Source organism: Podarcis raffonei, chromosome 8 (assembly GCF_027172205.1).
Source record: "Podarcis raffonei isolate rPodRaf1 chromosome 8, rPodRaf1.pri, whole genome shotgun sequence".
In the NCBI taxonomy this organism is placed as follows: domain Eukaryota; kingdom Metazoa; phylum Chordata; class Lepidosauria; order Squamata; family Lacertidae; genus Podarcis; species Podarcis raffonei.
In genome coordinates, this window is record NC_070609.1 from 18,312,092 (window position 1) to 18,324,216 (window position 12,125).

At 46.1% G+C, this 12,125-nt stretch overlaps 1 protein-coding gene across 10 annotated transcripts in view; it reads left to right on the forward strand.

The window, feature by feature from the left end:
* MAG (myelin associated glycoprotein) overlaps positions 1 to 12,125 on the forward strand; it is a 74,923-nt gene that overhangs the window by 43,687 nt on the left and 19,111 nt on the right. For all 10 annotated transcript variants that reach the window (XM_053398260.1, XM_053398265.1, XM_053398268.1 and 7 more), the window contains one exon: positions 5,953 to 6,027. In XM_053398260.1, coding sequence (XP_053254235.1) covers positions 5,953 to 6,027 — 75 coding nt within the window. The remainder of the gene's footprint in view (positions 1 to 5,952; positions 6,028 to 12,125) is intronic.

A 12,125-nucleotide genomic window follows, 5' to 3' on the forward strand; every position in this document is an offset into this window, starting at 1 on the left:
TCGTATAGTATTGTATTGTAAAGTCAACTAAGGCTGGAGCAGATCTCAAGGGAGACAGCCAGCACCCTTAGAGGCTTAGAGAGCTCAAACTCATCTCATAGAATCATAGAATCATAGAATCATAGAATCATAGAGTTGGAAGAGACCACAAGGGCCATCGAGTCCAACCCCCTGCCAAGCAGGAAACACCATCAGAGCACTCCTGACATATGGTTGTCAAGCCTCTGCTTAAAGACCTCCAAAGAAGGAGACTCCACCACACTCCTTGGCAGCAAATTCCACTGTCGAACAGCTCTTACTGTCAGGAAGTTCTTCCTAATGTTTAGGTGGAATCTTCTTTCTTGTAGTTTGTATCCATTGCTCCGTGTCCGCTTCTCTGGAGCAGCAGAAAACAACCTTTCTCCCTCCTCTATGTGACATCCTTTTATATATTTGAACATGGCTATCATATCACCCCTTAACCTCCTCTTCTCCAGGCTAAACATGCCCAGCTCCCTTAGCCGTTCCTCATAAGGCATCGTTTCCAGGCCTTTGACCATTTCGGTTGCCCTCCTCTGGACACGTTCCAGTTTGTCAGTGTCCTTCTTGAACTGTGGTGCCCAGAACTGGACACAGTACTCCAGGTGAGGTCTGACCAGAGCAGAATACAGTGGCACTATTACTTCCCTTGATCCCTTGGGTTCTCGTCCCCACTCTGCCATGAAGCTCACTGGGTGACCTTGAGCCAGTCCCTGTCTTTCTGCCTCACCTTCCTCACAGGGTTGTTGTGAGGATGAGATGGGGAGCAGGAGAACCATCACGCATGCCACCTTGAGCTCCTTGAAGGAAAGGTGGGCTATTAATCAATCAATCAATGGCCAGGTGGATAGCTCGGTTGGTTAGGGCATGGTGCTGACATTGCCGAAGTTGCAGGTTAGATCCCTGTAAGGGACAGCTGCATATTCCTGCATTGCAGGGGGTTGGACTAGATGATCCTCAGGGTCCCTTCCAATTCTATGGGAATAATCTCCAAATGAATCCAAACTTCAATGTCTAAAATCCCTGGTAGAGGACAAGGATCCTGAGATCACGTTAAGGGTAGCCAAATTCTGTGCGATTGCCATAAAACTTAGGGAACAAGCTGTGCTATCATAATGATTAAGGTTTTAAATGATAATTTTAGGTTATATGTTAGTGACTAAGTTTTAATTTATATATTTTTTAACTTGCTATATCTGTATTGTCCCTCTTATACCTAATTGCAAATTCAAATGTATCCCTATCGTGTTTTATGACTTCCTTGATATTGCATGTGGGCTGGAACTGGTCTGTGACCGAAATAATAAAATTCAACTAATTCTATGGGAATATTTCCCAGCTACCTCTGGGTCAACGACCCTGTCCGCTCTCTGGAAATGTAGATTGCAATCATAAGCCCCAATAGCACGCAAACCCAAAAAAGCTAGCAGGGCTTGGCTTGGGCAACCCAGTAGTTGCCACTGACCATTGTTTGAATGCAGAAATTCAACTGGTAAAGCTTTCTCCCTACCATTTCAGTGGAACAGACGAGAGGTAGCAGACTCTCCTTCCTTGGAGGTTTTTAACAGAGGTTGGATGTCCATCCGTCACGGTGGATGCTTTTATCTGAGATTCCTGCATTGCAGAGGGTTGGACTAGGTGACCCTTGGGTCCCTTCCAACTCGTAAGTTTCTATTGATTCTATTTCACCAGCTGCATGCGGAGAAAAGCTTCACTGCTGGATTTCTGCCCGTCAAACAGGAGCCTTCCAAAGCAGGAGGGGAAGAAAGTTGGCAAGGCTAGAAGCCCAAAGTTGGTGTGTTTGATACAGGCCTGCTATAACCGAAATACATTTGATGCCTCTGTTTAGACACCACAGAAGCGTGCAGGAGCAAAACATGTAAAGTGTCCCTGCCCTCTGCTGGAACGTCAGAGCGAAGCAAGCAGGGGGACTGATTTATTTATTTACTCATCTTCTAAAGCATTTTTAATCCCATTCATCAGCCAAAAAAATGGTCCCAGGGCGGCTTTTATTTAGCCATTATATTCTAAGTGTTTGCACCCAACCGTTATGTGGTGTTGGGGTTTTACAATAAATAGAAGAATAATAAAACAAAAAGCACTCCCAGCTATGTACAATAAAACAGCAATTGTTCCTCCTGTTATCTTTGCTCAGCCTGTGCATGCAGTTCCCTTTGGTAACCAAAGCAGCACCCATCCATGCGCAAGAAGGAAGCATCAGCAGGGCTTGGGGAACCTCGAGGTTTGCAGAAGGACAAAATAGGATCCAAAGCAGCCTAATAAGACTTGTATCTGTTCAGTGCCCGTGCAATAAGGAAAATTGGGGGTGGAGTCTTGTTATGGCATTAAATTGTTAGCTGCCTTCGGTTTCTTCTGAGAAAAATTAGGCAGATTGTACATTTTTTAAAAGATAAAAATAGATAAACCATAAGAAGGAACATGCCACACTCCAACATTTTTGCTACAGGTCCCATTTGTTGCAGTCCAAAACAGCAGATGGCAGAACAGCATAGAAGCTGGAGATAAAAAGTCACAATTAAAATGCCTGGAAGAACTTTTTTTTTAAAAAAGATATTTGTGTGCGTGCTCAGTGTCCACAGCCAACATCGGACATTTGCACAGGTTGGCTCTCAGCCTTCCTGTGCCATCACCACTGTCATTTGAGACCAGGTAGCAGCCTGACCGCAAGCCCAGTTCTGGTCAAGGGTGATGGGACTTGCAGTCCAACTATATCTGGAGAGTCATGGCTTCCTTATCCCTGGCCTACACATTAGTGGAAGGCCATCCTGAACGGTCCAAAGTGTGTCACACGTGACACGTTAAATTCTTCAAGCAACGTAAACCCCCAAATATCTGAAAGACCATCTCCTTCCATACACCCCCCTCAGGTATTAAGACTGAGCCCTCTTGGTTGTTCCACCACCCTTAGAAGTGGTGGCCTGGGAGAGGGGATTCTCTCAGCAGCCCCTGAGCAGTGGGATTCCCTCCCCACGGAGATGTGCCTGGCACCTTCACTGCATGGCTTCTGTCAAATGCTAAAAGCCCTGGCCTTTAACCCCTGACAGATGTGTGTCTGGTTGCATGTGTGTTCACCCTAGAAACACAAAGGTAAAGAGACCCCTGACCATTAGGTCCAGTCGTGGCCTACTCTGGGGTTGCGGTGCTCATCTCGCTTTACTGGCTGAGGGATCCGGTGTACAGCTTCCGGGTCATGTGGCCAGCATGACTAAGCCGCTTCTGGCGAACCAGAGCAGCACATGCAAATGCCGTTTACCTTCCCGCCAGAGCGGTACCTATTTATCTACTTGCACTTTGACATGCTTTCGAACTGCTAGGTTGGCAGGAGCAGGGACCGAGCAACAGGGGCTCACCCTGTTGTGGGGATTCGAACTGCTGACTTTCTGATCAGCAAGACCTAGGCTCTATGGTTTAGACCACAGCACCACCTGCCATAGAATCATAGAATTGTAGACTCAGAAGGGACCCCAGGGGTCATCTAGTCCAACCCCCTACAATGCAGGAATTCCAACAGAAGCAACCGTGGCAGATTGGCCATCCAACCTCCACTTAGAAATCTCCAAGGAAGGAGAGTCCGCAACCTCCCAAGTGAGTCCATTCCACTGTCAAACAGAAGCAGAGTAGAAGAAGAGTTTGGATTTGATATCCTGCTTTATCACTACCCTAAGGAGTCTCAAAGCAGCTAACAATCTTCTCTCCCTTCCTCCCCACAACAAACACTCTGTGAGGTGAGTGAGGCTGAGAGACTTCAGAGAAGTGTGACTGGCCCAAGGTCACCCAGCAGCTGCATGTGGAGGAGCAGGGAATCGAACCCGGTTCACCAGATTACGAGTCCACCGCTCTTAACCACTACACCACACTGGCTCTTACTGTCAGAAAGCTCTTCCTGATTTTGAGTCAGAACTTCCTTTCTTGTAACCTGAAGCCATGGGTTCAAGTCCTATTTCTTGGAGGTGAATTGTTTTAATTTATAATTGATTATTAAATTTCCATCCCATCTTTTCCCCAAGGAGATCAAGGGGACATATCTGAAAGACCACCTCAATTTTCCCCTCACAGCAACCCTGCAACGGGGGTTAGGCTGAGAGAGCATGACTGGTCCAAGGTCACCCAGCATGCTTCACAGTCAAGTGGGCATTTGAACCCTTCTCTCCCAGGTCTCAGTAGTCCAGTGCTATATCCCACTGGCTCTCTAACTCATCTCCATTTGTTTTAAACTGTTTTTAAAAAATGATTTTATTATTTTCAGAGTGAACAAACAACAAATACCCTTCTCCGCAAGAGTGCTACATCTTGCCAAACAAATTGTTTTTAAGATGCAAACCATCGCCCCTGTTAAATAAAAATATCGTTGCATAAATCCCGGCGAGAAGCAGGTGGTCTCTATCCGTGTTCCTTTTTTTAGTTCATATGAAGTAAAACCGAACCAAGTTGCAGAAAATCTGCCTGACTTTTTGCGGGTGTTTCGTTTGTGTAACCTCTCCGCCAGGTTTCCTGTGCAAATTAGGCTTGAAAGCTGTATACACCATAGCTCTATAAAGATCTCCAAAAACTATTTGTAATTGTTTTCATGTGTGAGTGTGAGTGGGGTGGGTGGGTGTTTAGGATCAGGTTAGCCATATTGATTTGTATGCTGTTGGTGGATATTTGTCATTGTCTTGTTGGGCTGTGTATGTGATAAAGGGGAGCCATACCGGGGTGAAGGCGTCTTCTTCTATTTGTCCCCGTGTCAGTTTCAGTTTATTGGTTAATTTTTCTAGTAAGCCTGTTTCCCATACTATTTGGTACCATTGGTCCATGCTTATTCCTGACAGGTCTCTCCAGTGTCTGGTTATGATATTTCTGGCTGCTTTCCCCCTATTCTTCCTAATGTCTCAACAAATGAAACCAATTTGTAAAAAAAAAAAAAAAATGTTACGTGGAAGAAAAAAATACAAGAGAGAGACTTCACACATACCTTTGTAAATCAAGAAAATTTTTAATAAAAATACAGTTTTAAAAAAACAAACCTATTTGTAGTTGTTTTGATTGACATTGTTGTAACCTGGAATCTTATGGTGAATGGCAACTTCACAACGATGATGATGGTGGTGTTAACCTCTGCTGGTTGCTGCTGCAGGTTTCCCGTTGCCATTTTAGCTGTGTATTCTTTTCCTTTCTTTGTTCGTCTTATTGATTATTGCTCTGATTTCTTTTTGTTGTTGTTGTTCATTTCCTGATCTCTGCTTTGGAATGTTCTGCTTTGCTTTGTGGTGGCAGATTGGTTTTCGTTTGTTGCTGGAGTGCTTTCCTGTTTTACTGAAATGGTGATGTTGAATTGGGTTTTATCTTGTACACCACTCAGGGAACAGAGGGGATGGCCATAGATGCTGTTGCAGATGGGGCTACTACACCTTTAACAACTTGCCATTCAAGCTGCACTGCTATTAAAGGTGCAAAAGCCCACTTTTGCAGCCAGCTACTCTAGGTAAGGACGCGGGTGGCGCTGTGGGTTAAACCACAGAGCCTAGGGCTTGCCGATCAGAAGGTCGGCGGTTCGAATCCCCACAACGGGGTGAGCTCCCGTTGCTCGGTCCCTTCTTCTGCCAACCTAGCACTTTGAAAGCACATCAAAGTGCAAGTAGATAAATAGGTTCCGTTCCTGCGGGAAGGTAAACGGCGTTTCCGTGCACTGCTCTGGTTCGCCAGAAGCGGCTTAGTCATGCTGGCCACATGACCCAGAAGCCGTACGCCGGCTCCCTCAGCCAGTAAAGCGAGATGAGCGCCGCAACCCCAGAGTCGGTCACGACTGGACCTAATGGTCAGGGGTCTCTTTACTCTAGGTAAAGGGGCTGAATAGATAAATATTACAGGAAGCCCAAGCAGTTGTTCTTATGCTGTTGATTTAAACCTGCTTCTTCTTCTTCTTTTCCTTAGACCAACCACTGCAAAGTAATAACAGCATGAAGTGCTTCTACAAAGCTCTCCTCGTCTCCTGGGTCCTGTTTGAAGGTATGTCTCGGAGGCAGGGTGCAATCTCGCCTCTGATGTTCTCACAGCCTACAAAACTGTGACCCACCAATCCCAAATGCAGACCCACCAGAAGTGTAAGGATGTATGGAGACCCTCCAGAGGCATGCTAAACAAAGGGTGAGGAACCAAGGGTCCAAGGGCCAAATAAAGCTTCCAGGTCTTTCCATCTGGTCCTCCAGACTCTCCCTAGGCCACACCAGTTCCCGTGACACACCCCTCATTGGCCCTTATCACCCCAAGCCCCACAAGCCACCCTTTGAGGCAGTGATGGCCACCAGCTTGGATTAGGCAAATTCATGGAGGATAAGACTAGCCATTGTGGCCCTAATGGCATCACTGTTGGAGGCAGTAACACCCTCAACACCAGTTGCTGGGAATCACAGGTGGGGAGAGCACTCTTGTGCTCGGATCCTGCATCTGAGCAGCCACTGTGGGAACTAGATTGGCCATTGATCTGACCCAGTACTTATGTTCTTCCTAGGGCTGCACCCTTGTCTGCTCGGCTTACAAAGCCCCATTCCTCTTCCCAGCACATGCAGCCACCAAGCTTGCTTTTCACCTTCTTCTGTTCAGCAGCTCCATTTTGCACCCATTTTCACCTTCATCCTTGTGTCCATGCCTTCACCTGCTCTTTTTGTGGAACACCCCCCTGCACACAAACCCCACCCCTGGTAACATCCTGCATATTCGTCCGTTCCTCCCCCCCAATGAATTGCAACAACCAAGCATCCTTTAGACCATCCTTTCTCAACTTGTGGGTTCCCAGATCATCCTTCCCTCCCATCATCCCTAGCTAGCAAGGCCAGAGCTCAGGGGTGATGGGAGTTGTAGTCCAACAGCATCAGGGGACCCACAGGTTGAGAACCGCTGCTTTAGACCATGGGTAGGCAAACTAAGGCCCGGGGGCTAGATCTGGCCCAATCGCCTTCTCAATCCGGCCCGCAGACAGTCCGGGAATCAGTGTGTTTTTACATGAGTAGAATGTGTCCTTTTATTTAAAATGCATCTCTGGGTTATTTGTGGGGCATAAGAATTTGTTCATTTCCCCCCCCCAAAAAAAAAAATATAATCTGGCCCCCCACAAGGTCTGAGGGACAGTGGACCGGCCCCCTGCAGAAAAAAGTTTGTTGACCCCTGCTTTAGACTTTCTGCCCAGTTATGAAGCTACCATCCCCTCTTCAGATCCTTTCACATCCCTGCTTTCATCTTCAATCCCGTCCCCAGGCCTCCTACTTCCAGACTTTCGTCATCCCCTTTTGCACTCCTCATTTTCACTTCCATTCCCTGTTTTCCTCCCCCTTACTTTTCTCAACTCTCCTTTGCACATAGATCACCCCTGGGCTCATGCCTGCTCTTATCTATGAAAGCTACCATGCCGTGGCAAGTCAGCTGGCGACCCTCCCTGCGATCCTAACAATCTATTCTGCAGCCGCCTCTGTGCACACACAACCCATTCTAATATATGTTACTGTAACTGTAGCCTGCTGGTTAGTTTCTTCAGTTGGAGAAGGTTGAGTTCAGTTGATGGATGCTGTATGTGCATGTATGGGTGTTTGCTTGCTAATAAAACATTTCTTCTAAATTGCTACGTTGAATCTGGAACTTCATGTTGAAGACAACACATGGTACTATGTGAAGTGCGAAGGTACTATGGAATATTTGAGGGCCCCACATCCTTTATTTCTCTGACATCAGACAATTGAGGAATGGAAGAGGGAGAAGCTTGAAACAACCTATTTTTTCCCTTCCTTTTAGCGTCCCTTCCTTCTCACTGTACTCAAACAACAGAAGAGGTTTGAGTAAAGCAGGGATGGCAAGACACAGGAGAGTTGTTTTCTTAAACAAAGAAAGGAAGAAACCAGTTTTAACAAGGATAAAACAGCAGAGATGGGTGGAACAGAGAAGCTAACGCAGAAAAAGCTAACACATAAAAGCTAACACATCAGAGACTTTCCTTTCTCACTTTACTCAAACCTTGTTTAAACCCAGGATTGTGATGTGGCACTGCAAATCCTCCATTGCAGGCTGCATGATAATAGCCTTACACACACACACACACACACACACACACACACACACATATACATACATACAGGCAGATATTCTTAATGTGTCCTGGAACTGTGATATTGCCTCTTACTTGCCTAGACAGAGAGGTATGGATTTTGCAAGGCACATGGCTTGTGTGCAGCCTACTGTATCACATCTATTGCTCTGCCCATTTTTTGGCCTCCTAACTCTGGCATATGGAATGTGGCTCCAGGACTGAAAAATATTCCCCCCTCCTGTGCTAAACCTTCTGTGTTTTGTTGCTCCATCATTGCATTGTACACAGCTGATGCACTCGTTTGGCAGAGAATCTCCTTTTGTAAGCAATGGCTTCAGCAGCACAGGGGATCTGACCCAAAGCAAAAGTCCAGATTCAGGCAGCCAGAGCAAGGCGAGGCAAAGCAGAGCAAAGTTTAGTTCATCCTTTTCCAACCTGGTGCCTTCCAGATCTTTTCAGCTACAGTTCCCATCAGTCGTGATCAGGGATGATGGGTGGTACTGTAGTCCAACGCATTTGGAAGGTACCAACCTGGGGAAGGTCCTAGTGAGACGAGGCAAGTGCCAAGATTCTTTGGTACCTTGGACAGCTCCATGCAAGGCTCAAACTGAAGAGCCCAGCTCAAATGTTGTTTCAGCACCAGCCAACCTCAGACTGAGCCTTAAATGAGGAGGAGGAGGAAGATGATTATAATTTATTATTATTTATACCCCACCCATCTGGCTGGGTTTCCCCAGCCACTCTAGGCAGCTCCCAACAGAATATTAAAAACACAATAAAACATCAAACATTAAAGACTTCCCTAAACAGGGCTGCCTTCAGATGTCTTCTAAAAGTGAGACGGTAGTTTATTTCCTTGACATCTGATGGGAGGGTGTTCTTCAAGGCAGGCGCCACTACTGAGAAGGCCCTCTGCCTGGTTCCCTGTAACCTCACTTCTCACAGTGAGGCAACTGCCAGAAGGCCCTTGGAGGTGGACGTCAGTGTCCTAAGTAGCTGCGTCTGCCTTCAGCCAGAGGAGCCTCCTCAGTTAAAAAATCCCAGGCTGCTTTAACAGGCATTGGCTCTGATGAAGCAGGAGGAGACTGTGGTCCCACTAGGGCTTCTGAGTGGAGGTCAGAGGTGGGGTAACACAGTCTCCTTGGGCTGAATAGGTGCTCATATTATGAGCTCCTCAAGTGCCCATGCTACTTAGTATGAGCATCCAGGGCTTGCTCAGAGGGCAGCTTCTTCTCTCTCTCTGAATCCCTGCCCTTATTCAACCCTGAGATCATAACAGAGACTGGATCATAAGCAGTGCGCACCAACTCCAGATTGTGTACAGTGATTGAAGGTCCTGGCTCACCTACCTTATGTGACAGCCCCCTCAGCTACCCTGTTTAGAAGTCTACTGAGGAGCGACTGCGTTATTTGACTAAGTTGGAAGAAAGCCAGCAGGGAGCTTGTTGGTTTCCTTATGGGCCCTTTCCTTTTCTCCCCCTCATTCCAACATTGTGTAGGTAGATCCAGACAGATCTCTGCCGAGTGATGGAATTAATTTTCACCTTTTTTTTGTTCTTTTGGCCATTACCCATAGCCTCGTTTGCTATGAAAAGCAAAGGAAGCTGTGTTGATCCAGGAAAGGGGGGGGAAGGGAAATCAAAATTCTCACAGTTGGACATTGAATGCCTTTATACGACCAGTCAAAACATCACACAGTAACAAGCACAGGCTTTCAAGTTCTCCAAAACTCTTCATTGGGCTGGATGTTATATACAGCAGGAAAGAAGAGGGAGGGAATTAAAAAAGATTTCCCCCCAAATAGCCTAGACATTGTAGGGTTGTCATATTTCAAAAAGTGAAAATCCGGACACAAAAGTTGTTGAGGTGTTGTTGTTGTTTTGCAAAGTCATTGGGCTTTTTCTAGTTTTGGCCAAAGTTCTTGAGCTATTTTTAAGGAAATTCACCAAAGTCTACATTTCCGACATGGGCTGCCATATGTCTGGATTTTCATGGACATTTTTAGCAATTTCCACCCGGACACTGTTTCTGATGGCCGAATCCTGGCTATGTCTGGGAAATTCCAGATGTATGGCAACCCTACTATAAGGTCTGTATCTACTACATCAGTCTCAAAATGAAGGTAGCTAGCTTGTTTGGATACAGTTCCTTCCAAGCAATCTGTCAGTAGCGGACGGTGTTTTGGGCTGCTGGTGCTTACCTGCAACTGAGGTTTACTTGGAGAGAGAGGCGGCAAGGAAGTTAGTGCAGTGCACATGCACCAGTGGAGCCAATGCAGAACTCCTACCAGTATGTTTGCATCATGCTGATCTCCCCACTGCCTCTCCCCTCTCTCTCCCTGAACAGAGACTCAGTTGTCAGGAGGTTAGGTGAGCAGTGTCACCACACGCCACCAGCTGCCACTGCAATTTGTTTATTCATCCTGTGCATCTCTTTGCACAAAGTGTGTGGGGAGGTAATGCGATGTTGGCTTGCTTATTTGAGCATTCGTTTTGTTTGTGGGCAGGTTATAAGACGTCGTGTCAAGCGATTGCTTTGCCACACTTTCCAGTGCATTTCCCTGGCACTTTCCTTACTGCAAAAAGTTCGATTTTTTTTACAGAAGCGGATTTGTTGCGCAGGAGTGCCAAATCCACTTCCGTTGCGCAGCCTAACTTTGCCGGTATGCAGCTGAATCCCACCTGCAAAATAGCCACATTCTGGAGGTGCCCTTAGTCTTCCTTAGGTGCTGCTACAAATTGTAGGTTTTGCCTATAATTCTGGGACAAGGAAGCAATACCTGAACCCCCATTTTTGGAAACAGTTATCTAGACCTGTCTCCAGCATTAAGCAAAACATACTAGGCAGAGAGAGAGAGAGAGAGAGAGAGAGAGAGAGAGGGAGACATAGCAATCTTTATTTGAGCAAGGATGGAGATTAATTTTAGGTGGTATTATAGTTAAAAGAAGAGAGAGAATCAGCTGAAGTGATTGAGCATTTGCCTCAAAAAGTAAAGCTCCTCTTCAGGTGATAGGAAATTGCCTTCCTTTACTTGTAGATTCTGCTTCCAAACAGAGAAATTTCTCTTCAAGGCACATAAAAATCAAAGGAAGCCTTTTTGGGCCCAGTAGGGGATATGATTTGCATGCACGTTCAGTTCCCATCATCTCTGGAGAGGGCTGGGGAAGGCTCTTCTCCAAAACCCTGGAGAGCCTCTGCCCATTCATATACACCAGACTTTCCCAACCTGCCACCTTCCAGGTGTTTTGGACTCTTATCAAGCCCAGCCATCACTGCCAACCATCGGAGATTATGGGAGCTGTTGTCCCAAACACCAGGAGGGCACCAGGTTGGGGGGCGCTGGTGTAGACAGTCCGAAGCTAGACAGAACAGGGATGGGGAACCCGCAGCTTTCCAGTAGTTGCTGGACTCTGACTCCCATCATTCCCAGCCAGGATGGCCAGTGATCCAGACGAATGGAATTTGTAGCCTTCTGGGCCACAACTTCCCCATCCTTGAGATAGGCCAGTGGCTCAATTTAGGCCACGTTCACACCATATATTTAAAGCGTTACGCTACCACTTGAAACACTCATGGTTTCCCCCAAAGAATTCTGGGAGCTGCAGTTTGTTATGGTTGCTGAGAGTTCTTAAGAGACCCCTATTACCCACCAAAAGCTGTCAATCCCTCTTCAAAGAAACTCTGGAAACTTGTCGCTCTGCGGTGCGAACAGGAGACTCCCAACAACTCTCTCTTTTTTAAAAAAAAAAAAAATTTATTGGTTTTTTCCACACATAATACAAGACAATACAACACAATACAAGACATACAAACATATAAACACGTATAATTTCTTAACCTTTCATTTCTTAAGCCTTCTTTCAGCGACTTCCCCATACCTCCCCTTTCTGCATCCCTGTTATCAATCTTTTCAGCATCCCCTAATTTCAATATAATACTTTCTTTAGATCTTATTTCTCATATCCAATTGCTAATCGCTGCAATTCTTTTTTGCATTACCCAAAACATTTTAGCATTCATTAATTTTACA